This window comes from Mirounga leonina, unplaced genomic scaffold (genome assembly GCF_011800145.1).
Source record: "Mirounga leonina isolate KUSES-001 unplaced genomic scaffold, KU_Mleo_1.0 Mir_151, whole genome shotgun sequence".
Lineage (NCBI taxonomy): Eukaryota > Metazoa > Chordata > Mammalia > Carnivora > Phocidae > Mirounga > Mirounga leonina.
This window is the reverse complement of record NW_023270377.1, coordinates 68,221,237-68,248,162: the sequence shown is the minus strand read 5'-3', so window position 1 is coordinate 68,248,162 and position 26,926 is coordinate 68,221,237. Positions and strand designations below refer to the sequence as shown.

The window sequence follows — 26,926 nt, the reverse complement described above, 5'->3', positions numbered from 1 at the left end:
TTAGTATGTTTCTTAGGTTTTCTTCATTCTTTTTCATTCTTTTTTCTTTTTTGTTTTTCTGACTGGAAAATTTCAAATGACTTGTCTCTGAGTCCACTGATTCTTTCTTCTCCTTGAGTGAGCCTAGTGTTGAATTGCTCTAGAGAATTTTTCAGTCTAGTTACTATATTTTTCAGCTCCAAAATTTCTGTTTGGCTCTTTTTAGTATTTTCTATCTCTTTGTTGATATTCTCATTTTATTTGTGCATTGTTTTCTCAAGCTCTTTGAGTATCTTTATGATGGTTATTTTAATTTTATGTCAGGTAATTCATATACCTCCATTTCTTTAAGATGAGTTTCTGGAGATTTATTTTGTTCTTTTGTTTAGGCCATGTTTCCCTGTTTCTTATTACTTTGTGGTGGGATTGACACATTTGAAATAACAGCTCATCTCGTAGTCTTTTTGAATTGGCTTTGTACAGCAGAAGACCTTACTAATCAGCCTGACTAGAGATTCTGGGGGACTCTAACCTTCTTTCTGTTAGGGTTAATGTAACTTTTCTGGAGAAGGGAAGTATTATGTGTAGTAGTAGAAGGAGGATTTCTGGAATCAAGTGTATATAGTCAGACTCTCAATTAGTTTCCACATTTACATCTTCTTCTCTCACTATATTTCTTTGTTTAGTATGAGACCTTGTCTTAGTCCAGACCCTCTTTGGGATTCTACTGGGCAGTCCTTTACTAGTGTTGGAAATCAAGATTTAGAGTGCTTGAATGATATTCCCATGGCCATGCAGCCAGTAAGGAACAGAGCTTTATGTACAGCCAATCTGGGACTTAGGAACCTATAGTTTTAAATAAATTGCATTAATGTATGTCTATTACTGCATTTTAGGTTCCTTTGTTTCCCTTTTGCTGTAGCTTCTCTTTCTGCTACCATGGAGGTCACTGTAGCGCTTCCATATCCTATCTCTTAAAACCCTTGTCACCAGCTTTCTCACTGGAACCCTTTACCCTCTTAGAGGCCTAGTCCAGGTGAGCCCAGCTAAGGAATCTTCTAACCTTCCTTAGTAAGAGAAGGAAGCATGCTTGTTTGTATTACCCAAGTCAAGTAGAGTTTCTTGCTGTAATAGGCACTCAATATTCTTTGAAGCATAAATGAATGGTGTAAAGACCAAATTCCTGATGTAGAAGACACAAGAGAGACTATTGCTTAGGCAGAGGGATTTACCAAGTAGAAACCGTGTGATATTTTTCTATAGAAATAATGTTAGTAATGGTAGTGAGATTCTATAGTTTATTAATACCATTAAAACAGCAGTTCAACTAATTTTGTTATGCAGTATATATGGGTTAATCTGGGAGCCCAACCACCATTTTTATAAAATGCTTCTATAAGAAAATGCATTCTGAAGGACAAATAGTTTATGAATGAATTTTTGGAAACAAAACCATTTGTAAATTGAAGTTAACATCTAAGAACGTTAATCTGTTGGTAATCTTAGCTTGTGTCTCCTGATTTATTTATAAAGTTATAAAGAACCGTGAGAGCAAAAATTGCTTTCTATTACATAATAATACCACTGTGCCCAACTCTTGCATTTTCTCTTTGCTCTTATGCCCATCCAGCATTCATTACGTTACCTTCTATGTGGTAGGTACTCAAAAAGCTTTTGTGTATTGATTTTTTTTAAAATAACACTGTCACTCATCACAAAGAATAGTATATCCTGAGATACCTAGGGTTCTTCAACCTAATTTGCAAAATTATAAATGACCTTTAGAGTACAGATTAAGTAACTACAACTTTAATTGATATAGTTGTATAATATTAATAAAAATAAGTAAATTATAATAGTAGATTTGGATGTCTATCATTTTTTTTCCATTTAACTTATAGTTTAGGGGCAAATTGTCATGGTAAAGCCTAGAAGGCATCCTGGTTTCAAAGCCTCCAAAAGCCTTGTGCTCTAACCTACACTTTTAAGAATTTCATCTCACTGGGATAGAAAGGGAATGACCTCTTTCATTAGAGAAAATACTATAGAGTAGTCTAATGTCCTGACAGCATATCTATCCTGCTTTCTGGAAATATTGTGTCTTGGAGTTTAGGATGACCTAACTACTTTTCTCTCAGAAGGAGAAAAGTTATGACTGGGGAAGAAGAACCCATCATACATTTGTTTTGAGTATAGTGACAAAAAGATACTTAGTTCACAAAAGACACTATTTTGCCTTTTCAGGTGTAACTGTGTAGAACCACATAATCCTAGCAATGATACATTGAAGGAATGGAGGGAGTCCAATATTTCTGCCTCTGACATAATTTGGGAGAATCTAACTGTATCGGTAAGTGAAACTTACAGGCTTTTGTTGACATTTTGAATGAATTATTGCCACTAAAGCAATAATATTTTGAATGGTTAATTACTATAAAAGTAAAAGTTTTATCTTAATTTTAATTTCATTTTTAGGTTTTCATTAGTAAACTGGGGTTTTCTTTCATTATTAAGTTTTACTAATAGTTAGTAGGCCTGAATTACTCTAAAAGCAATCATAATATGACAAGATTAACTGAAGGCACATTAAATAAGAGTGGTGTTGACCTAAATGAAACCATATGGCAGAACTAAGTTGGCCTTCTGTGTAAAGAACCCAGAACGCTTTTACTTCACTCTCTAATACTGCTCCAGCTGTTTGGAATATGCTGAGGGGGAGGGGATGTTTGTTAATATTTCAGTGTAAATACTGAAGTCTTTAGGAAGAACAAAATTCACTATTAACAAAATTCTGGCACCTTCCTCAGGAAGGGCTTTCTTTCTTTCTTTCTTTTTTTTTTTTTTTTAAGGATTTTTATTTATTTATTTGACAGAGAGAGAGAGAGAGCACAAGCAGGGTGAGCAGGAGAGGGAGAAGCATGCTCCCCGCTGAGCAGGGAGCCCGATGCAGGGCCTGATCCCAGGATCCTGGGATCATGACCCAAGCCGAAGGCAGACACTTAACCAACTGAGTCACCCAGGTGCCCCAGGAAAGGCTTTCTTACTTGCATTTTCTTCTTATCTCCCACTCAAGAAAAGGAATGGCAAAGATTTTTTACCTATCAGGGTTAAATCCTGTACCTAAAAATTTTGGCTCCCTCTGTTTTGTGATTTCTTTTTTCTCCCTCCCCATATATGCATTTTTCAATTCTTCCTAGTATCTTATAATGTTTGTGCACCTCTTTTTCCATCTATATTTGCATCCTTCTGTTCAATCTAATCTCATAATTGGAGAAATTGAACGTTCTGATTTTAGTAAGTATTAGAATCTGAATTATTCTAGTTATGAACATTACAGTCTAGAGCTCCTGCCACTTTACTTACCTGTATAAGCTCAAATCCCGTTATAACCATCAGCATAACTCTAAATGAGTTCTAGTTCATTTTATGAAACACATACTATTTTAGCAAGTGATGCAGTTAGTGGAACATAGAAATCTTTTTCTGTTGTACAAATATCACAAAACTCTAGGTATGATTCCTATAAGAGCATTTGACCTATTGCCTATTTTCTCAATTTTCCCCATTAAATGTTTTCTTTCAGAATGAAAATCAAATTACTTGCCCTCAGTTTAAAATTCTATCTTAACCTATATTTTATGACCTTTTTTCTTATCCTAATCATTTTCTCTAGAATAAGCTTTCACTTATTCTTGTTTTCTTCTGTTATAATTAATATTTATTCTGTTCCATCTATTTGTCCCTAGAAAAATAACATTAAAAGACTGTTTCCTTTCAGAGAGCCATTTAAATGGACCAATAAAAGAAATGTTGAGCAAGAAAGAAAGCTACAGTTATTCAGAATTTAAGCATGGGATCATGATTGATCTATTCCGCAGTGTATCTTCCATTTATATTCCCTTTGTGTAAACTGTAGAGATAATATGTCTAAAGAGCCTCTTGCTTGTGCACCTCATCTTGGTGTCCCCTTCAATGCAGAAACCCAATAACCCCATCTCTAGGTTATTTAACATGATAATTTATTCTATGTGTTATGTATTTTCTTAATAATTTACTGTTAAATGATAGTATTTATTCTATGTGATGGCAAATCCTTAATAATAAACTTTCTTTTTTTTTTTTTTTAAAGATTTTATTCATTTATTTGACAGAGACAGACACAGCAAGAGAGGGAACACAGCAGGGGGAGTGGGAGGGGGAGAAGCAGGCTTCCCACTGAGCAGGGAGCCCAATGTGGGGCTTGATCCCAGGACCCTGGGATCATGACCTGGGCTGAAGGCAGACGCTTAACGACTGAGCCACCCAGGCACCCAATAATAAACTTTCAAAAGACTCATAGCATAAGTGATCTGGCTAGTCATGAATTAATTTTAGACGTTAAAAGTTTTAGGGTCAAACAGAGTATAGTAGAAAATATTTTGCAATCAAAGCAAATCTTGCACTGATTTTTTTTTTTTTTTAAGTCTGTAGTAGGTCTTAGCATTCTGGCAGAAATTTTCATATTATTTTTCATTAGTTAAAAGCAGTTTTTGCAATGGATAATTGCTAATCTTGACCAGAAATAGCCTTTATCACCAAAGGGAATGCTACATAATGAAAAAATCTTGTAATTTTTAAGTCAATGAAGACCATTAAATTTTGGTCTTAATTATTATGCTGGGTTTTTCCCCCAGCACAATCATTAGCATTTTATTAACAAAACACTGTGCTAATGGCTATAACTGGTTTTATAAAAATGGTGATAGAACATTTACTTTACATATTATTCATTTGAAAAGTTTTTATTGAATTGTTATGTATCTCATGAATTATAATTTATACCTTGCTAACTCAGCAAGGGTGAAGAATTTTAGCTTTCTTTGATTCTCCCACACTGCTATATGCATAGTAAGTATTCAATAAACATTTAATGATTGTTTTGAAAAACAGTTTCATATCACAAATTTACTATTTAATGCAAGTGTTTTGTTTTGATTCATTTTGTTTTCCAGCTTTATTGAGGTATGTTTGACAAATAAAACTTGCAACTATTTGAGATGTATAACATGATGTTTTGATGTATGTATAAATTCTGAAATGATTACCACAATTAAGCAAGTTAACGTACCCATCACCTCACATAGTTACCTTTTCCTTTTTTTCCCATTCTTCTTCTTGCTCTCTCTCTCTTTTTTTTTTTTTTTTTTGGTGAGAACCATTAAGATCTACTGCCCTAGCAAATTTCAACAATATAACACAGTATCATTATTCATAGTAATCATGATATATATTAGATCTTCAGAATTTATTCATTCCCCATAACTAAAGCTTTGGGCCCTTTAACCAGTATTTCCCTATTTTCCCTTCTTCGTCCCCACCAGCCCTTGGTAAACACCACTCTGCTTTTTACTTCTATGAGGGTGACTTTTTAGATTCCACATATAAGTAAAATCATGAAGTATTTGTCTTGCCATGTCTGCCTTTTTTCACTTAGCATAATGTCCTTCAAGTTCATTCATGTTTTTTGCAAATGACAGGATTTCCCTCTTTTTTAAGGGTAACTGATATTCCTTTGTATATTTATACCACATTTTCTTAATTCATTCATCCAGCTACAGAAATATAGGTTGTTCTCATATTTTGGCTGTTGTGAGTAATGCTTAACTCAGGTCTTTTGTGGCAAGCTGGAATATGTAAGTTTCTTTTATATAAATAAATAAATGTATTTAACAGAATCTTAAAATCAGTCATTACAAGGAATTCTTAAGCAAGGTTTAAAATATTCACATGCAATTAACTAGCAATTGTCTGAGAATTACATATTTAGCTTGTACATATATAAGGGAGAATATACTAATGCCAACTTTAATTTCTTCTTATTAACAAAATAAATATATTTTACTTCTTAGCGAACTAAATTTTTGTAAACTTATAAAATTGAAACTTAGAATGTGTTTGAAGAATAATTAGGAGAAATGAGTTTGTCAACCATCATTTTTTAAATTTTTGTAATTGAAACCATATGTTAGATTCAAAAAAGGGAACAGGATTTAGATTTAGTTTTCACTCCTAAATCTTAGGACTGGTTCGTGTGTGTGTGTGTGTGTGTGTGTGTGTTAGGGGTAAAACCAGAAAATAAATGTAGAATTTTGTAGGTCACAATTTTTCTTTTTAAATAACATACTGCCCCCCACAAGGGAAGAAAAAAACTCACCCTTTTCAAATTTGCTTTGAATTAAAGTAACAAGGCAAGCTACTGGCAATTTATTATAGATTATATGACTGTTAAATGATCCTTTAAGTGGCATCTATGTTCTCAAGGATTGAGAGCAAGAACCAGCCACGTCCAAGGAATATTTAGAAGACTTGTATATCTGCAAAAAAGACTGAAGACAGCCACAAATCTACAAATGATGTGTTTGCAGTGGAGCTTCTAGCTCCTCTTTGTGTTTTGCCATTCTACTTAACCATTACTTTGCTTAATGATTGCTCTGCTAGCGCCTCTGGACAGGGGCAAGAGAAAAGACTAAAAATGCAAGGATTTACTTTTGATACTTTATCTTTTAAGAGTTTTGAGAGAAGGAAAATAAAACCATAATTGTGGCTGGGTAAATGTGGTTTCTTTGGTCTTTTAATTAACCAAGTTATTGTGCTCTGTCTTAGCTTAATATAGATAACTGGAACTCAACTTTAGCTTGCAAGGAAAATATTTGGGGCTAGATTAGAAAAGGGGACAATTCTTTTAGATAATCATAAGGTAAGCTAACAATATTTTTCAAGAATCCTAGCCTTAGGGGTAGCTGCCCTAAATAGACTTTACTGGTTGTTGGTTTGTTTTTAGATAAAAATGTGGCTATCTGTGATCTATTCTAAAATCTTCTGAAGGTACAGAAGCAGAAGGATCCTCAATAAATTCAATTTCTCTTTAGGTCCAGAATATCTCAAGTACTACTAATGAGGTCACCGGATCACTTAAATCATGATTTTCTGTTTTGAAAAAAAAAAAAAAAAGTACTACTTCAGTAATCTAATCTTCAGTATAAAATAAGAGAAACCAAAATGAGTTTAAAAGAGAATTTTTATTTCATTTCAGAATATTAATGTTTAAAATGCTCAGTTTTTCTTGGAGAAAAGAAATTTTTTTGCCTTTGCTGCCACCTCATGGCTAAGGTAGTAATTAGGATGATCCTTCAGGGGCTTATAAAAATATATACCAGGAAAAAACCAAAAAACGAGAAGTCATAATAAATATGAGCTTTGCCTTGCTCATGTAGTAACTTCCTCTCTTTTGTTCTGTAATCTAAATTTGAGCCACATCATTGACTCCCAATTTTATTCTAGTAGGAATGTATCATGGTTTTCTCGTTGCTTTCTCAACTTTCTTGGTAGCTTTTGGATGAAATAATTCCACAAAATTACTGTTTTTCTTAAATGTGCAATAGGGTGCCTGGGTGGCTCAGTTGGTTAAGCAACTGCCTTCGGCTCAGGTCATGATCCTGGAGTCCCGGGATCGAGTCCCGCATCGGGCTCCCTGCTCAGCGAGAAGCCTGCTTCTCCCTCTGACCCTCCCCCCTCTCATGTACTCTCTCTCATTCTCGCTCTCTCAAATAAATAAATAAATCTTTAAATGTGCAATAATATTCCCACCATAGGCACCATGTTTGTACCAAAGCTCTGCTGTCCAGCAGCGGTGAGGACACAGCAAATTACTTAACTTCCTATGTCTCAGTTTCCTCTGTCTCAGTTGATGTGGGAATTAATTAAGATGATATACTTAAATGTCTTGGTGTAGTGTTGATCCTAGTAACCCCCACCCACTATCACATATGTCATATTTTCAATAAATCTAGTGTTAGGAACTTAGCGGATATGAGGTTAAATATACATTGATTGGTAGGTCAATTAGTTTTATAGATTTAAATTTAACTTGAAAAAAAGCAAAAATTTTAAAAGTGGTTCAATTTGAACATAATATAAATCTCCAATATTGCTCACTACCTATCCAAATAGAATTCATAAAGCTTACTCAGATGTCTATTAAATCGTTGAGAGCCATAGATGAAGAGCTTCAACATCTCAACTACAGTTGATCTTAGACGTTAGTTTTCCGAAAGAAATGTGTCCTTTCCTTTCTTAACTAGCTCCATTTGTTTTACTTCCTCTGGCAGGAATGCAAGTCATTGCATGGAGAATATGTTGGACGAGCCTGTGGCCACGATCACCCATATGTACCAGATGTTCTGTTTTGGTCAGTGATCCTGTTCTTTTCCACAGTCACTCTGTCAGCTACCCTGAAGCAGTTCAAGACTAGCCGCTATTTTCCAACCAAGGTACTTAGACTAGAATTTTCCTGATCCAAACATAAACCAACATAGAGCATGTGATAGAGTCATATGTGTTTTAGACAAAAGCAATAGCAATTGCTGCCACCAAAGGAGCCACTAAAAGGCTGTGTGTGTGTGTGTGTGTGTGTGTGTGTGTGTGTGTGTGAGGGAGCTGCCAGGTTAGGAGTGAGGTGCGGGGAGAGAGGTGAAGAGAGATCATTTTGTGATACAGGTGCTAGGACTGCACATGCCCTCGAGGCTTTTATGCTAACTTCAGATCCCAAAGATAAACTCACACTCTCCCACTTACGCTTTTGGAAATCCGAAGCCCACACTGCATTCCTGATTGTCACTTTCTTGCCCAGTGAACAGTGGGAGCTATTCCAGCCTGACAGATACCTCCTAGGAGCCACAATTACATTCTCTAATTGGGAAAGCCCCTGCAAGACTCATTGGAACACTATTCTCTTTTTCATTTTTAAAGTGTCAGTCCCTCCCCCTAACCCACCACGTTTGCATCTGCATATTTGGAGAGGAAAGTAAACAGAGAAACAGCTTAGTTCAATATTTAACACTGCAAAGTAACACCTATAATGTCTGACTCAGCCAAAAAGAAAAAAAAAGAAAAAAGAAAGAAAAGGAACAAGAAAACAAGCTTTTTAGGGATGAGCTAAAGATTATGATCAAAATTCTACTCTAAGAAAATGTTTTAAGAACTGTTTCTTCCAGAGAAAACTTCTGTTTTTGTCACCTCTTCCTTCCCTAAGGCGGAAGATTAATTCCTTCCCCTCCCAAAGCTCAATTTGATTGATACAAATTTTTTTGGTAAGTTGAAACAATAATCTCCTCCATTTTGTGTGGGTGTATGTGTCATAAAGTCATCCTAATAGAAGCCATACCTAGTTGATGTTTGTAATAAGGATTTTTTTTTTCTCAAAGATGGCTTTATAAATGAAAAATGGCTTTAAAACTGGCATACACTTATCTTGATGAGCACTGAGTAATAAACAGAATTGTTGAATCACTATATTGTACACCTGAAACTAATATCACACTGTATGTTAACTATGCTGGAATTAAAATTTTTTTAAAAAGAAAAAATATCTGGCTTACACAGAATAACTTTAAAATTTTCCCACTCTGTTGTACACATTCCCTGCTGCCATACTTAACAACCCAGATAAACCAGCCAAAATATTGTGCTTCTTCAATATAAATAGATTCTTTTATTATGCTTTAGGTTTATCATATTAAAATGTTACCTGTGGGAGAAAGAATCCTAAAATTCAGTCAGATTCTGGCCATGCAATCTTATTCTGTGTTGTAAATATTCACACACTTGAGCTCATAATAAACTTACATTTTAAAAACTGAAAGCAGCGCAATCACCATTGTAGCTATTGCATAATGCCTCATTCTAGAAAGGTTGAGTGCATATCCATCTTAATAACAGAATACAGAAATATATATTCAGGTTCTGACAGAGCTAATGATAATATTATAGTAAGCATAAAATATAATATTATGATACTGTGTCATAAACTGATTATAAATTTTGATTTTGGATTATGTTCTTGAGTATTCCTTACCATTTATAATTCTTTAAGTGACAAGTGTTTTCATTATTTTTAGGTTCGATCCATAGTGAGTGACTTTGCTGTCTTTCTTACAATTCTGTGTATGGTTTTAATTGACTATGCCATTGGGATCCCATCTCCAAAACTACAAGTACCAAGTGTTTTCAAGGTGAAGTTATCATACCATTTATAATCTATTTCTCCATCTCTAGGTCTAATCTTCATTTAGATGATGGCTATAATCCTAGTACTTGAGGTTTTCATGAAAATATAAGGAATATAGATTAATAGAGCATTCATTAAAATGCCCACAACATGGCTAAAATTTTGGTCTAATATTAAAAAGAAAAAAACAGAAATGGAATCTAGAGGCCACTTGAAAAAATTTCCTGTCAATTATTCCAGTAAGAATATCCAAACACAACACTCCTGAAAGATAAGGAAGCATTTTGAAACTAAAGGAAAATGCATTATCTTGATGAAAAATTGCACAGTGGATAGGGCTTTGGAAAAGAGATAAAATTAGGTCTGGAATAGAATTTTGACCATGTTACCAAGTATGTAACCTTGGGCCAGTTACTTAACTTCTCTGAGCCTCAGTTTTCTCACTGTCAAATGGGACTGGGAGGTCCTCAAAGAATGTCAAAATGAATTCCTTTGGGACTCATCTCAGGCACCGGCAATGTTTAGAACCAATCCCGGAGCTCCTGATATGACCGGGTGTCTTTTTGCCATTTTCACATAATGGCCTGTGGACACATCTAAAATAAGAGTTATATACAGTTGTCAATGTGCTATTTATAAATGTAAATAAATTTGCCAACTGTAAATGGTAAATATTAATATTATTTTATGGTTCTATAGGTATTAATTAAGAACATAGATTTTTGAGCCAGTTTGTCAGAGTTTAAATTTTTCCACCACTTACCACCTTTGGGACCTTGGGCAATTTACTGACTCCGCTATGCCTCGGTTTTATTATCTGCACCTTCTTTAGAGTGTTGTGAAGAAAAAAACCAGTTAAAATATTTAAAGTACTTAGACTGGTGACTTGTATCTGATAAATGCTTTGTAAATATGACTATTATTAAGTATAGCTCATTTAGCATATCAATTTATAATTAGGGCTTTCCTGGTAGCATCTGTAAGATATAATTTGATTAGGTATTCATTAATCCAGTTACTAACTATGTACATTGTTTAATTTCTTGCAGCCTACCAGAGATGATCGTGGCTGGTTTGTTACACCTTTAGGTCCAAATCCATGGTGGACAGTAATAGCTGCTATTATTCCAGCTCTGCTTTGTACTATTCTTATTTTTATGGACCAACAGATTACAGCGGTCATCATCAACAGAAAAGAACATAAGCTAAAGGTATATTTTAACATCCATTTTAATGTAAATCACTGTGGCTTAACCGACATTGATTGATGTTCATTATACTTTACCTGTACTCTCTAGTCATTTATATAGTAAAGTATTAATGTTTTCAGGTTTGTAATTTTTATTGTCTATATTCATGATTCTTTGTCTCACAATGAGCTTAAAATTAATTAATTTTTAATTAATGTATTTATAGCACTTGGCTGAGCCTAAACTCCGAAACCTTACTTCCAGGACTTAAAATAATACACTTTGCAGAGGTTGTAACTTTCTTTACCATGTTTAACATATTTTAATGAAATAACAGTCTATTCTGGTAAAGGGCAGCTTTACCAATTTGTCTTGTATATACGGTTCCTCTACTTCTCTATTTGACCCTAAGTATGCCTATTAGATTGCATTCATTATTGGAACAAATTATATCTTCTCGTTTGGTTTAGTTATTCATCTGTCCTTAATGACTATGACAACAAAACCCGGCCATAAATGTTATAGTTTGTAAGTGATATCTTTGTTGAGTTTTATTGCAGATTTCAATACTTTTTTCATAAACTAAGAGAATAAATATGGATATATCTTACTTATTATATTCTGACCCTGCCATTTTACAATTGTGAATAATCAAAGTTGTTCACTGGTGTGCAATATTTCTGAGATATTCAATGTGAGCACTATCACTCACAAGAATATGTTAAATGAAATCCATGATATGAATGAGTGGTCAAAAATAATCCAAATCAGGGACACCTGGGTGGCTCAGTCAGTTAAGCCTCTGCCTTTGGCTCAGGTCATGATCCTGGGGTCCTGGGATCGAGTCCCACATCGGGCTCTATGCTCAGTGGGAGCCTGCTTCTTCCTCTGCCTGCCATTCCCCCTGCTTGTGCTCTCTCTCTCTGATAAATAAATAAATAAATCTTTAAAAAAATAATCCAAATCAAATCTTCTAAAAGCAGAACATGTACAGTTAATCAAGTTGTTTTGTTCTTGTATCCTGAGATAATCCCCAGCTATCTTCATATACTCTCTAAATTCTAGGGAAAGGCTCCTTTTCAGAGCAACAGAAATCATACTTTAAAGAATTTTATAAGTATGATTGTTAGAAGGATTAAACAATCTCTAATTGAACTATTTGGTGGAAAATAGTAATGGCATTAACACATAAGAAAGCACAATTATTTCTAATAAATCTTACTAAAAAGGAATTTTATGTATATGTTGGAGGAGAATGTGTGTCTATCTGAAAACAAAGAGCATTCTTCATTCTCTTTATAGAAAGTAACTCAAGTGCTCAAAACTCTTTCTGAAAAGAGTTTGTTCAATTCACTTTTTGCTTTTGTCAAATAAAATTCTTAATTATGTGGAATTTAAGAAACAAAACAAATGAGCAAAGGGAAGAAAAGAGAGGAGGGGCGCCTGGGTGGCTCAGTTGGTTAAGCATCTGCTTTCGGCTCCAGTCATGATCTCAGGGTCCTGGGACTGAGCCCAGGGTCCTGGGATTGAGCTCAGGGTCCTGGAATTGACCTTCCTACTCAGTGGGGGGCCTGCTTCTCCCTCTGCCTGCCGCTCCCCTCCCCCACTTTTGCTCTCTCTCTCTTTTTTCCTGTCAGAGAAACATACTCTGAACTGTAGAGAACAAACTGATGGTTACCAGAGGGGAGTGGGGGGATGGGTAAAATAGGTGATGGGGATTAAGGAGTTCACTTGTTGTGATGAGCACTGGGTGTTGTATGAAAGTGTTGAATCACTATATTGTACACCTGAAACTAATATCACACTGTATGTTAACTAACTGGAATTTAAATAAAAACTTTTTTAAAAAGGTAATTTTACAAAAATATCTCAAAAAGTCTTAGGAACTAGACAAGTGGTATGCTAGTACATGCTTAACAACCAGTTCTCTGCATTTAAAAGAAAGAGACCCTGTTTTATAATGTTTGCTGATTTTCATGGTGTGAATACTTCCACCATGACCCATTTCAAGTTACCAATGTGATATCAATTGGTAGGAAAAAAATTTTGAAAATTGAACAATTGGTTCTCATAAGCCTATATGAGCTGGATCCAAAACTACTCCATTCAATATTGGAAACTTTGAGTGATATACAGCCCTCAAAACAAGGAATTCAGATTTCCAAGTTTAATAGCCTACTTACTTAATAAGAATTATTTAAAAATATTATTTGCTTTTAAGATATCTGTCATCTGCAAAAGCAAATTCTACCACAACGTAATTGTGAAAGTTACATAGTTGATTAAATAGATCTATAAAACATGTGTACATACTTTAGGTTGAAAATTGTTAGTCTGTTAACTCTCTAAGAAGTAGGAAAACATTTTCCTAAACACCAATTTATTTTTTAGAACTGAAAATATCTCTGTATTTCTCACAAAGTAATATATGATTTTGGTTTAAAAATTAGACAATATAAAAAGTTAAAAGACAAAAATGAAAAACACTATCATTTTATTTCCTAGAGATTACATTGTTAAAATTTTGATATATAGCCAAATACATGTTTTCATACTACATATGTTACTTGTATTATTTTTCATGTAAGAACATTATCATGGTAGTCATCCCATACCAACCATACAAATCTGATTATCTTTTTTAATGGCTGTATATATATATTTCATTATATGACATATTTTAAAATGAGCTCAAAGGCTCCTATTTTTAGGAAGAAAGTAAGCCTTATAATTATTGTTTTCCTTTCAAAGGAAGTTAGATTTTTTGTTTTTGTTTTTAGCCTTTATAATTAGGCAGAAATCCCCCTGATTTTGCTGAAAAATCATTCTTTGTAACGACAGCTAAACTAATACAAGCAGTACTTTTTCCCTACATATTAATGGAATCATATTGAAACAAAATGCAGAATTAAGTGAAGGTTTGCTGAGAGTGCTATAACCTTTTGGTTCATTTTGTATCCTTTTCTTTCTAGGTCTCTCAACCTTATAAATCACATAACAGCTGTCTGTTCTTCATGAGCCTGTGGTAGGCCCTTGACATTCATAGCCTTTCCAAAGCTCTAAATCAACAAATATACTATATTTCCCTCTTTACATATCATGTAGAATAGCTAAAATACCATAAAACATCCTTTAAGTGGTCTTTTCAAGGGTTTGTATATGTAGAATTAAATGTAGCTTTAAAGCATTTAATGTTTTTGTCACTGAAATAAACTTGAGGCTGTATTACTAAAATAGATTACATGATTTGTAATTAATTTTTATTATACAAATAAATGACTATGCAATCAAAAGATTTATATTTTATCCCTTAATAGGCTGGATTTAGTAAACAATAGAGAAAATGATTTAATCATACATTCTGCTATATTGCCATGAGTAGAATTAATCTTTTTCTAAAATTTATTTATTTGAGAGAGTGAGCATGGAGGGGAGGGGCAGAGGGAAAGGGAGAGAGTCCTAAGCGGACTCTCCACTGAACCTAATAGAGGCAGGGGGTAGGGGGAGTCTCAATCTTATGACCCTGAGATCATGACCTGAACCAAAACCAAGAGTCGGACACTCAACTGACTGCGCCACCCAGGTGCCCCATGAATTAATCTTTTCTTGGTCACTATAAGTCTGAACATTCCATCCTCCTCCTCAGATGTGGATGTTTGCAAAGCAAATTCCTTCCAGTGGAGACATATTTTATCTACACTGAACACTTTTTTATTCTTATTTTTTGCCTATAATCATTGTCCTCTATAAGCTTCAGTATCGTGCTGTCTGCTGCCGCTGATTTTCCTGCTAACAACAATAAAAGATCGCCTTCTCAGGACAGTCTTGACTCAGAGTAACGGTTTGTTCCATAGCCGCTTTCCCTACCTGTTGCTTCACTGAAATGTTTGCACAGTCCCCTGGCTTTGACTTGAACCACATTGTCAGGAAAAGATACGTGTTTCTTGAGTATATCCCCAGACCACAAGTTAACCACATTTTCAGCTTTTACTGATTTTTTTTTATCACTTGAAAACCCATCTTTACCTTGGTTGGATCATGCCCTGAAATAGTTTAATGAATCATGTTTTCTAGTTTCTGTATCAAGCACCCAGTGGACTCTACCTCATGTATCTTAGTCCGTGTCATATATCCAAGTCACCTTGGAATTCATCATTTTGATGTCTCCCAAACTTACATTTTCACCTTTTCTTCATTTCCATTACCAAAGCAGTTGTTTTCTTATAGAGCATTTTTTCATGCCATTAAAAATATTTTTTATCATTTTGAGAGTGTTACTACATACACAGTAAAGCTGTGTTGAGCTAAAGAAATTGGCCCAGCTCACTAAGTGACTTCCTCCTCCCTCAGAATGAAGAAGCTCAAATTAGCAAAATTCCAATTCACTGCACCTCATGATCTTTTGGGTCATTCAAGAGTGATAGAAGCTGCAAATGTAAAAACTTGAGAAAACAAATTATCATCTATATTATATATAGGTATAGATCTGTACTCCAACACTTTTTGTTTTCTTACCTAGAAAAGTGGATAGGCATAGGTTTGCTGACTCCCTTTGAAAAGCATTAGAAATAGCTGTTTTAAAAAAAGCACATTCTCTAAAAGTGGAAAGAAAGATACTATCTTACAGAAAAGAAAGTTTCTGTTAAGCTACAAACTGTGGGCTTTTCTACATGTTTCTGTAGACAGTTCAGGCTTCTTTTGACATCATTTTTAATAAACAGCAATACAATCTCAGATCACTTGAGTAAATGAATGCATTTGCAACATTCATTTGGCACCACATTCTCTTGATGATTATGGCATTTGATATGTTCTTTTTTGCCCTCTTTGTCAGCCTGGTTCTTCATGTCAATCTATAGTCTTTTATGTGGTTAACTTGACAGATGCAGGAAATGGCTGCCAAGCTTTGAAATGAATTTTTTCAGCAGTGGCATCTGGGTATCAGATGGTCCCCTTGGCTGGCCTCTTGTCTTGCTGCATGTTGGTTTTAGTGGGGTCTGGTGTAGCATCACCTGTTGCTATGTTCCCTTTTCCTCCCATATGTCCATTTCCTGTGATTCGTGGATGAAAGTGAGAATAAAAGCTCTGATTCTGTCTTTATTTCAGAAAAAAAAAATCTACAGAAATATGTTAGAAGGTACAGAGTTCTCTCTCTGACAAAGGGATACTTCCCTTTGGCTGTCACGCCTCTCAGCTAATGATTTGGGTACAAAGACCAAGTTTTAAGATATTTAATGAAAGGCAAGAAGGATGATGATGATTAATTAGTGGAACTGCCAGAACTGCTTTATTTCCTTTGATTCTCATTACATTAAGATGCTCCCATTGCTGTACAACATAACTAGGGAGAAATTATATTTCTGTTTTTATTAGATGCTTGTACAAAGCTAGCTTTCTAAATTTAAAAATGAAATTATTCACTCGGAAACCATTATTTTGTCTGCTTCCTGCAATCCCGAAGCCCACTGTTTATGTTTGTATTGTCTTTTTAAAATGCTAGGCAAGAGCTATAGGAAATCACCATCGTGAAGAAGGCCTTTCTTCTATTATTAAGCTCTAGCGAGCTTGGACCCTGGGAGGGTCCAGGGTGTGCTAAAAGGACAAGCCAGACTCTCAGAGCCCCTGTTCTCTGCCCTTCCCTGATGTTTATCTCATGGCTGTTAGCACCTCTTCCATTCTCTCCTAGCAGTACCATAAGTTTGCAAAACGGCCCAGGGGGCACCATTCACATCACTGGTGAAGACATGCTCCTTTAAAGGGACCAAAATTTGGGTTCTATTCTATGCAGCCACATCTTCCAAACTATTCATTTGAAATGACAAGAAGACCGTAGTGTGGCCCTGGTTAAGCTTCTTCCTATGCCGATTTGCTGACAGCAGAGTGTTTCTCTTCCCACTCTCCAGCTCTTAGTAATAAAGATCTTTGCCGAGTTACTTGCAAAAAAAGAGTTTCTAGAGTCATATTGACAAGGTTAGGCATTCTGGTGAAGCCAACCCAAGGAAGGGCACTATGAATTGGTGACAACACAAGAGGAAAATGTCCTTGGGTGGATAGCTGCCATTTTGTCCTCACCGTTGTCTCTTGCACTTTTATATTTGACAGGGGTAAGCAGAAAGGACAGGAAGTACAGCTGACTTTAAGAGTGTTTTTCTTAATCAAACAATTAACAAAACAAAATAGCAGAAAGAAAACACTACCATGACAAATATGCAGCAAATACTCAAGATGTTTCACACTCTAGGCTATATGAGTTTCATAGTAACTAGAAACTGCTTGCAGTTTGGTAAAACTGCCTATAAAAAAAAATCAGAATTATTCCTCTTGAAGAATTGGTAATTTCTGCTCATATTCATAATAACAAATGTAACGGCTATATTTATTTTAAATTATACTTATTAAACCTGATTCTGAAAGATGTTTTAATGAAGCATATTTCCCTTTAAAAAAGCCAACCTGTACCTTATTGATTGCTTATTGTGCACCAATGATTGTGTTAAAAACTATAGGAAATACTGAGAAATTATACAATACGTTACCTGCCCTTAAGAAACACATCCTTCTATTGAGGAACCTTGAAACAAATGAGTATAAATAAAAATTTATTGTTCAATTGCCAGAATGTAATAGCCCCTAACATTTACAGAGTGCTTACTATATATCAGACATTGTTCTGAATAATTTTCAAAATTAAATAATTTAATTCTCACAACAACCCAGTGAAGTGACTCCTGTTATCACCATCATCTTTTTTCATCTAGGGAAACAGAGGCACAAGAGGTTAAATGATTTGCTCAAGATCATTGGTTGAGCCAGCATTTGATCCCAGGCCACCTATCTCCAGAACCTAAGCCCTTAACCACTGTATTATACTGCCTTTCAAGTTAGTCCTTAAGAGTTGGAATGTAGGGCGCCTGGGTGGCTCAGATGGTTAAGCGTCTGCCTTCGGCTCAGGTCATGATCCCAGAGTCCTGGGATCGAGTCCCGCATCGGGCTCCCTGCTCCTTGGGAGCCTGCTTCTCCCTCTGCCTCTCTCTCTCTCTCTCTGTCTCTCATGAATAAATAAATAAAATCCTAAAAAAAAAAAAAAAGAGTTGGAATGTAAAATAGGCCAAGTCATTTGCTACCTCGGAGGCTTTCCACTGACGATTTCCTATGGGGGGGTGGGGTGGTGAAGGGAGAGGCAAGCACTGTTTGCCCTTCAGTTTCTTTCCTCAGAGCCCTCAGCCACTCACCCGCGTCTCACTTCCCTGCATCTCCACTCCACATGCCCCCTGCACCTGTTTTTTTCTCAATTACGTTTCCTGCCTGGTCCTAGAAAGCACTGAAGTTTGCAACACGTGGAGGTCAATGACAGTGGAGTAGGATCACAGAGAGAGAGAAAACACAAAAACTTTCATTTTAGGGAGAGGCCAAATTTTTCTAGTGTTGAAACTGAAACAAATGAGAACAAGATAGCAAGAGCTGTATCAGCATAAAAATAGGCATGTATAAGGAAGCTTAGATTTCATGGTATTATTTTTCCCAGTAAGACATTGCGACACCCACCCATTGAGACAAAAGAGGGCAATTAAAAACACGGTGTTTGAGAAGAGTTTCTCTTTAGGAGATCTGATACGTGGGGCTTCTTGAGTATTGTCAGGAAGTGGGTGCTAGTCACGCTTAGGCCATCTCAGCACTGTTGTGGATACGGTCCTTACTCTATTTTCTCTGTTTTCTACCTGATGTCTGGTATATAGTGTTCGGTAATTTTTTGTATGAATTAATAATGAATGAGTAGATATATGAATTGTTGAGTTAACTTGCGCATTTAAGGAAACTAAGAGAAGTGACTGTATTTAATAATGACTTTAATTATCCAATAGAAATAGAATGGAAGCTAATGTAATATTAACCCAGACATACATTAAACCTATTCAAGTAGGTTGAAGTGACTATAATCATAATTGTAATAGGAACATCTGCAACTTTTCTTTCAGTGGATTATATATTTTCAGACTGTTACTTTTTTATCTTTAATTTATTTTGCATTTCAGAATCAGTTGTCTAAGACTCAAGATAGTATCTCTTTTCTATTCTTACTGTTCCATGGTGGTGGCGTCATTTGTCTCTATACTAAATTCAGTTCCTATGAGAATACTCTTTTCTTTCTTTTAACAGAAAGGTTGTGGGTACCATCTGGATCTATTGATGGTGGCTGTCATGCTTGGGGTGTGCTCCATCATGGGCCTGCCGTGGTTTGTGGCTGCCACTGTCCTGTCCATCACTCATGTCAACAGCTTAAAACTGGAATCGGAATGTTCAGCTCCAGGAGAACAACCCAAGTTTCTTGGCATTCGGGAGCAAAGGGTTACTGGGCTTATGATTTTTATTCTTATGGGTTCATCAGTCTTTATGACCAGTATTCTGAAGGTAATGAAATTTGCCTTTATGAAATTGAGAGAAGGCAGAATATATTTATTATTGCTTAAGAAATTTCATTTGAATCGAAGCCATCAATTTGTAAATATTGTACGGCATGGGACAAAAGTGATGAATTTCTTTACCATGTTTATATAACTTCTCAACGGAGGAAGTTATGTGCTGTGTTTTGGAAACCTTAAATACAGAAGAAATTTAGCCTGGCAAAGTAAAATTTGATGTGTAAATTATTACCTTAATTTTGAAGTAGTTACCAAGTTATGGGGAAAAGTCACTCATTATTTCTAACTGACTTGTGACCTGAATTCACTGCAGGCCTACATGAACTAAAGTCTCTATTTTCTTGTCAGATGTATTTGCAATTAACATTACCTAGAATAAAATAGAGGTGCAGAGATGAGCCACATAACAGTCATGGCCATATATGCAGTTTTGTCTGTTCAATGTTTCAGACACTACTGCATGGACATCACTATTGTATATACTTACTTTCTTCACATTTAAAATAATTGAGTCCATTTTGAAGAGCATTAAAGAGTAATTATTTTGTCATAGAATTTGGCAGATATTACCAAGGTGTGTCAATTGTATTCTAAATTATAACTCATTTAATTGTCTATAATTTGGAAGTTCTAACAGGATGATTTAATCATTATATAAGTTTATTTATATTTAATCATTTATGTAAGTACATTTGCAAGAATTAATTTCTCTGTTATATAGGTAATTATAGAGCTAAAATTATGCTGAGCTATTCCAATAAAAAGAGAAAAACTGAACAGTCCACATGTTTGCAAATATCTGGTATAATGTCAGAACATCTAGATGTTAGTTCCATTCTTCATCTTTAATCCAAATATCTTACCATTGTGAAACAAAATTCAAGTTTCCCTAAAGTAACATAATAATAATAGTTAATTTTTATTGTTTATTGTGTATTTTATATGCCCTTTTATAGGTTTTGACCTATTAAATACTCATAACAACCCTATTATTACCATCCCTTTTTATATACACACAGGAAAACTAAGGCACAGAGAGCTTAAGTAGTTTACCTAAGGCTATGCAGCTAAAAAGTGCTAGAGCTAGGATTTGAACCTGGGGCTTCTGGCTCTGCCCTATATTGCTTCTAAAATATTTATTTTTCTGTGTTTTTTTTTTTTTTGATAAGTGAAAAATAGCATGACCAGTTATTTGAAAAATAACTTGTATCTTTTCTCTAATTGTTCTTTTACAGTTTATTCCCATGCCAGTTCTATATGGAGTGTTTCTTTATATGGGTGCTTCATCTCTAAAGGGAATTCAGGTAAATTGCTTACAGTAAACCACGCACATCTGTGATGACTTATCTTAAGTCTATTGATGCTAAATCATGTGATAGTTAAGAAAATGACATCATCTGAGGAGGAGATTTCACACCACAGTTAAATTTCTTCAAACTCGTTCATAATTTTAAGGTATTTTTGTTTACCATAAGTTATATTAAAACTGTATAAGGTTTAGACTTTACAACCCTCTTAGAAAACTAATAGCAGTACATTTCAAAATATATCCAAATACTTTTAATCTTTGATACTGTAATCATGTATATGGAACAGAAAAGAAGAACTGTATGCACAAAGATGTTCATTGTAACACATACTATCAAAATATTGGAAATAACCCAATTATCCATCAGCAGTAAAATAATTAAGTGGTCTATGTTACAGTCATTTAAGATTGGTAATTATGATGGCCATAAAAGAAACATGGTAAAAAATGCTTATGGCTTAATGCAGAGCAAAAAAGTAGGAAAACAAGCTCTACCTACCATATACGTTTATAAAGCTGTGAGTGTGAATGGATCAAAAAGGAAGGTAGAGAAATGAAAACAATTTATTAAGGTAGTGAGATCCTGGGTGATTTTTTTTTTCCCTTTCATGTTTGTCTTTCTACTATTGGTATAATTGGTACAATTATATTTATAGAATTCTTTTTTTAAAATTAAACTAAAAATAAAGGTATAGAGTAAGGCAATTTCTTTTTCTTTTTTTTTAAAAGATTTTATTTACTTATTTGACAGAGAGATACACAGTGAGAGAGGGAACACAAGCAGGAGGAGAGGGAGAGGGAGAAGCAGGCTTCCCGCTGAGTAGGGAGCCCGATGTGGGGCTCGATCCCAGGACCCTGGGATCATGACCTGAGCCGAAGGCAGACGCTTAACCATCTGAGCCACCCAGGTGCCCCTAGAGTAAGGCAATTTCAAGGTATAAAGGGAAGCTTATTAGTTGTTTAAATAAGTATTGGTTAAATATAGTTGTATTAATTTTCTATTAGCAAATTACATAACAATTCATAACAAATTACAATTAGTGGCTTTTAAACAACGAACATTTATTATCTCACAGTTTGTGTGGGACATAAATTTGGGAACAGATTAGCCAGGTGGTTCTGGCTCAAGATGTCTCATGTAGTTGCCGTCAGGATGTGGGCAAGGGCTGCAGGCATCCGACAGCTTGACTAGGACTGGAGGACCGATGTCCAAGATGGCTTATCACACAGCTATGGGGAAAAGGCATCGGTCCCTCTGTGGCTGTTGGTAGGAGGCCTCAGTTTTTTGCCAGACGGGCTCTCTACAGGACATTTAGGTACCCTCATGGCCTGAAAGCTAACTTCCATCAGAGTGAGCGATGTGAGAAAGAGTGAGGGTGAAGTCGCTGTGCCTTTTGACTTAGTCTCCGAAGTTACACATGGGCTCTTCCATTTTCTTCTGTTTGTTAGAGGTGAGTCATTATGTCTAGCTTGCACACATGGAAGGAAATTAGACTCCTTCTGTTGAAGAGAACAGTACTGAAGAGTTTGTGGACACATTTTAAAATGACCACAATTGTATTCTAAATCTTTGCAGAGATTGTGGGCAAATTATTCATGCTCATCATACTATAGTGGTTTAAATAGTGTTTCCCCCAGTTATGTCCACCTGGAATCTCAGCATGTGACATTATTTGCAAATAGAGATTTTGAAGATGGATTAATTATGGATCTCAAGATGAGCTCATCTAGCATTTAGGGTGAACCCTAAATCCAATGATGGGGGTCCTTATAAGAAGAGAGGACACAGAGAGACACAGAGAAGAAAGCCACACGAAGAAAGAAGCAGATTTCTACTTAAATTTGCCTGTGGGAAAAATCTTGTCTTATAACCTAACATCATTGATCTAAAACACTTAAATTTTCTTGAAAGGAGACTAATTTTGAGGGTTATTTATTGTAAAGTATAGTTTATTTTTTTCTTGACCAAAAGGAAATCATAAACTGCTGCTTTTTCTATGACACAGCTAGTCTCATTGCTATTCAAAGACATGAAAGAAAAGTCACCTGACTATTATGAATGTCTCAAATTAACACATGTGAAGTGGAGCACAGGGTGCTGGATGGCAAGCTGTGGTTCAAGGATAGACTAGAAGAGAAATTGAAATAGATAACTTATTACTCACAGGTCCTGGAGGAAGTACCTGGTGTACCTTAAGGGTCTGAATGGGGAAGTTAAGGCAGAGGGCAGACAGAGAAAGAATGAAGACCTGGGGCACATGCCTTTATTAGGATTTGTGGGTGGAGTGGTTTGGGGTTCCTGGTCTAAGGCTGATTGATCGATTCAAGTGAAAAGCAGGGTTTTGGTAGGTCCCAGGTGGGTCTTATCTAAGGAGCACATAAAAGGAAGGCCCTGGGAGTTAGGGGAGACTGTTGACTGCAAGGACATTTGGGGGATTCATCTCAGGAACTTACATTTACTTGTGACTCTGCTGGCTGTTATCTAGGGCATGTGCCTACTGAGGAGCTAGCGTCGATTTAGGTGACCACAGGCTGCTTAGCCAAACAAAATGGATGCCAAGGCAGCAAAACCATGGGGTAGCTTAGCTAAACTCTTGATACTGAGGGACAGACAGCACAGAAACTCTCTTCCTGAATGAACAACCAACCAGTTTCTACTTTGAGAGAAGAAAAAGCACTTGAGCCTTAGGAAAGTATTAGATCTCAGAACTGAGGCAAAATTTCAATATGAAGTCATTGAAAGATAATTGGACACCCAAAATAGGTACTATGACTGTTCTTCTTGACACTTGGGTAAAATTTACTTGGGAGAGGGAAATGGTTGAGAAGTGTGTTATGCATTTAAATTTTACTCTAATTAGATTTAATTTGCTCATTTATAATTTCATGTATGAAAAATGTATTTTGAAAGAATTGGTTTGGTAAGGCAGATAGAGAAGAGTACTGAAGAGGTTTTGTTTATTTGTTTTACTGTTTTTTGCCTTTGGCAAAAGTTCCATGAGTACTAGTTTCATCTGTAAGTGAAAAGTATTTATTATTAGGCCCCAGGCTCACATAAATACAGCAGCAGAAGTTTAAGAAACAAAGTAAAATCATTTTGATAGGTTTCAACAGATTTTTCCCCCTAATTCCACTCACATGATTTTATACTCATGAGGTTTAGAACTAAACAAGAATGTCAAGTTTTGGAATTATTTGGGGTGTGAATCTCTCAAATGAAAATTGAGGAAAACATTATTAAAGGCCCATGAGAAAAGTATAATGAGTTTTAAATAGCACAAATGAAACAGTAAGCAGGGTCTCAACACTGAGAAACAAGGTGAGTGAAAATTTAAGTGAACCCTGAACTCAGGAAGTTGAAATTCCTATTTGGGATTTTGTGGCTAACTGCATGGGGGAATGGAATATTATTGATATTAGGACAAGATAAAAGCCAAGTGCAAAACGCAGGATACATGTATCATGATTATCATTACTTGAGTAGTAATATGCATGCACTGAGTACCAACAGTTGAAGGAGCATGTTAATTAGTTACCTTATATGTTGAAGGAATTTATATGCTACCTGATTGTTTGGCAATATTATGAAACATATTATCTAGGCTTCTCACTGTGCAACATGGCAGAAAAAACAGATCACAGTGTTCTTATGAATGCTGTTTCTGTACTCAGATATATAACCACATCTATATTCATTCCAACACTTCAGGAATCCAAAGTAAAGCAAATGTGCCATTTAAACAATAACAATTGAAGCACCCACACACTGAAGTACACTTATGCAATAACAGCTTCACAAATGGAGAAATGGTGGCTGGGAAAAATGAGTTCTATAGAAACTGAAATATTCAGTTATAAGCCAGAGGACTTTACTTTATTTCTCCCCTATTTCCACCTCCACAAATCACCAAATTTTGTTTGTTTAACGACACTGTATTTTAAAGAGATATTTAGGAGATAGGAATAAGAAGACCTAATGAAATATTTAGAGACAATATGGAGAAGGATGAACCAAGAAAAAGAAATTCAGCACTTGGCACTTGCATAGAAGTACATTTCAATAAATGATTTTGGAAGGCATTAATGAATATAAATAAGTACATGAACAGTGGATGAACTAAACTGCATATGATTCTGGTTTGGATGACTGAGGGAAGAAGGGTCAGGCAGGCTGTGCCATAAGTCAAGGAACATAGGAGAAAATATGGGTTTTTGTTGAGTTTGAGGTTCCTATTACATTGTTAAATATATTAACAATATATTACATATTATATTAACATCCTTTTAAAATTTATTTTATTATTTTTATATTTATATTTGTATTTATATATTTTTATATATTTTATATATTTATATTTCATTTTCTTGTTAATTATATATTATATTAACATCTTTTATATATATATATGCAAGTTTTGGTAAAAAAAAAAAGGATGTTCAACCCTAACACTTAACTCCATGGATATTTGTCCCTTGGCATATTAGAGTAATTTTAGAATATTTGATGAGAATTGTTTACAATTTTTTCATAAATCAGCCAAGAAATAAAATCAAATATCATTCTTTTGAAGATGCACAATAGATATTACTATAGGAATGGCATGAAATAGAACTGACAGTGCTTGAAACCATTATTTCCTAAATAATCACTTCTTGTTGGAAACATTGGAAACTGTAAAAATCGACCTGAGAAAAATTAAAGAAAACGGTCCATGTAAAATAAAACTAACACACAGCACAATTTGTTAGTGAGTAAGATATGATTGAAGTTTTAAGCTTCTTGTGAAAATTTAATCTATAAAATTTGAATTGAGAAAATTTGCTTTGGTATATAAAATCAAAATTGAAAGTGTAACGATAATATCATATAGTCCAAAAATAATTTTACTGTCTTCATGGTAAAATTTAAACAGCAACAACTCTTCCAGATGAAAATAATTTTAATAAAATACAATTGAAAAAAATTGTAATTGGCTTGACAGTGCATCAGAAGAAACTGAACAAGAAATCAAATTAACAAAGTTTGCTCTGGAAAATACTTGATTAGCAGTAATTCATCTAGGTTAAATCTTTGTGGCTAAGCTTGTTTGTAAAGACAGCCTCAAAACCTTGTTGGGGGTCAATGTGGTGAGACCAAAACAGCAGAGTCAACACATCCCACTCAGCAGCAGGATGTGGGTGGGGAGCTCTGGCAACAGAGAGAGAGAGAGAGAGAGAGAGAGAGCACGCTGAAGCAGAAACCTAGGTCTGGGAGTCTCTAACAAGCATGTAAAAGTTGAAGCCATGGGTATGGATGAGCTCTTTCAGGAAAGAAGAAGACAGAGAATGGACCATGGTGTTTAGTGGGCAAATAAAAGGAAGAGCTTTGTGATGTGATAATGAAAAAGAGGATGATGATTACATTTTGTCTCTCAAGGCTACACTTTCCCAGGTAGCAAAGTTTAGCATTGGCTTTAATATTTTTAAACGCTTCTAAGTTATAGCCTTAGAAGGCTATATAAATGTGGGATATTATGAAACTGAAATTGTGCATTTCAGAGTGTACACATAACAATCCCATTGTCCTGATGCCCAGTTGTCAACTTAATTATGTGATTCTGATGTATGATATTTTGGACCATATCAAACATTTACTTGTCTTGCTTTTATTATCTGTAAAAAGCAATTTAGTCTGTTTATCTTTTAGTTCTTTGATAGAATAAAGCTCTTCTGGATGCCTGCAAAACATCAGCCAGATTTTATATATCTAAGGCATGTACCACTTCGAAAAGTCCACCTCTTCACAGTGATTCAGATGAGTTGCCTTGGCCTTTTGTGGATAATAAAAGTTTCAAGAGCTGCTATTGTCTTTCCCATGATGGTATGAAACTTCTAAGTCCAGTTTTTTTCTCCTCCTCTGATTTTCTGCTCTATTTGGAAACATATAAAACTGAAATTGGAACAGTAGAGTCATTTTGAACAATTATGGGAAACCATGATGTAA

General features: G+C 35.1%; 1 protein-coding gene across 3 annotated transcripts in view; it reads left to right on the top strand.

Moving 5' to 3' along the window:
- Nucleotides 1–26,926, top strand: part of SLC4A10 (solute carrier family 4 member 10) — a 223,040-nt gene that overhangs the window by 176,290 nt on the left and 19,824 nt on the right. For all 3 annotated transcript variants that reach the window (XM_035007903.1, XM_035007904.1, XM_035007905.1), the window contains 7 exons: nucleotides 2,224–2,329; nucleotides 8,127–8,288; nucleotides 9,915–10,028; nucleotides 11,074–11,235; nucleotides 19,372–19,623; nucleotides 20,870–20,938; nucleotides 26,630–26,803. In XM_035007903.1, the coding sequence (XP_034863794.1) occupies nucleotides 2,224–2,329; nucleotides 8,127–8,288; nucleotides 9,915–10,028; nucleotides 11,074–11,235; nucleotides 19,372–19,623; nucleotides 20,870–20,938; nucleotides 26,630–26,803 (1,039 nt within the window). The remainder of the gene's footprint in view (nucleotides 1–2,223; nucleotides 2,330–8,126; nucleotides 8,289–9,914; nucleotides 10,029–11,073; nucleotides 11,236–19,371; nucleotides 19,624–20,869; nucleotides 20,939–26,629; nucleotides 26,804–26,926) is intronic.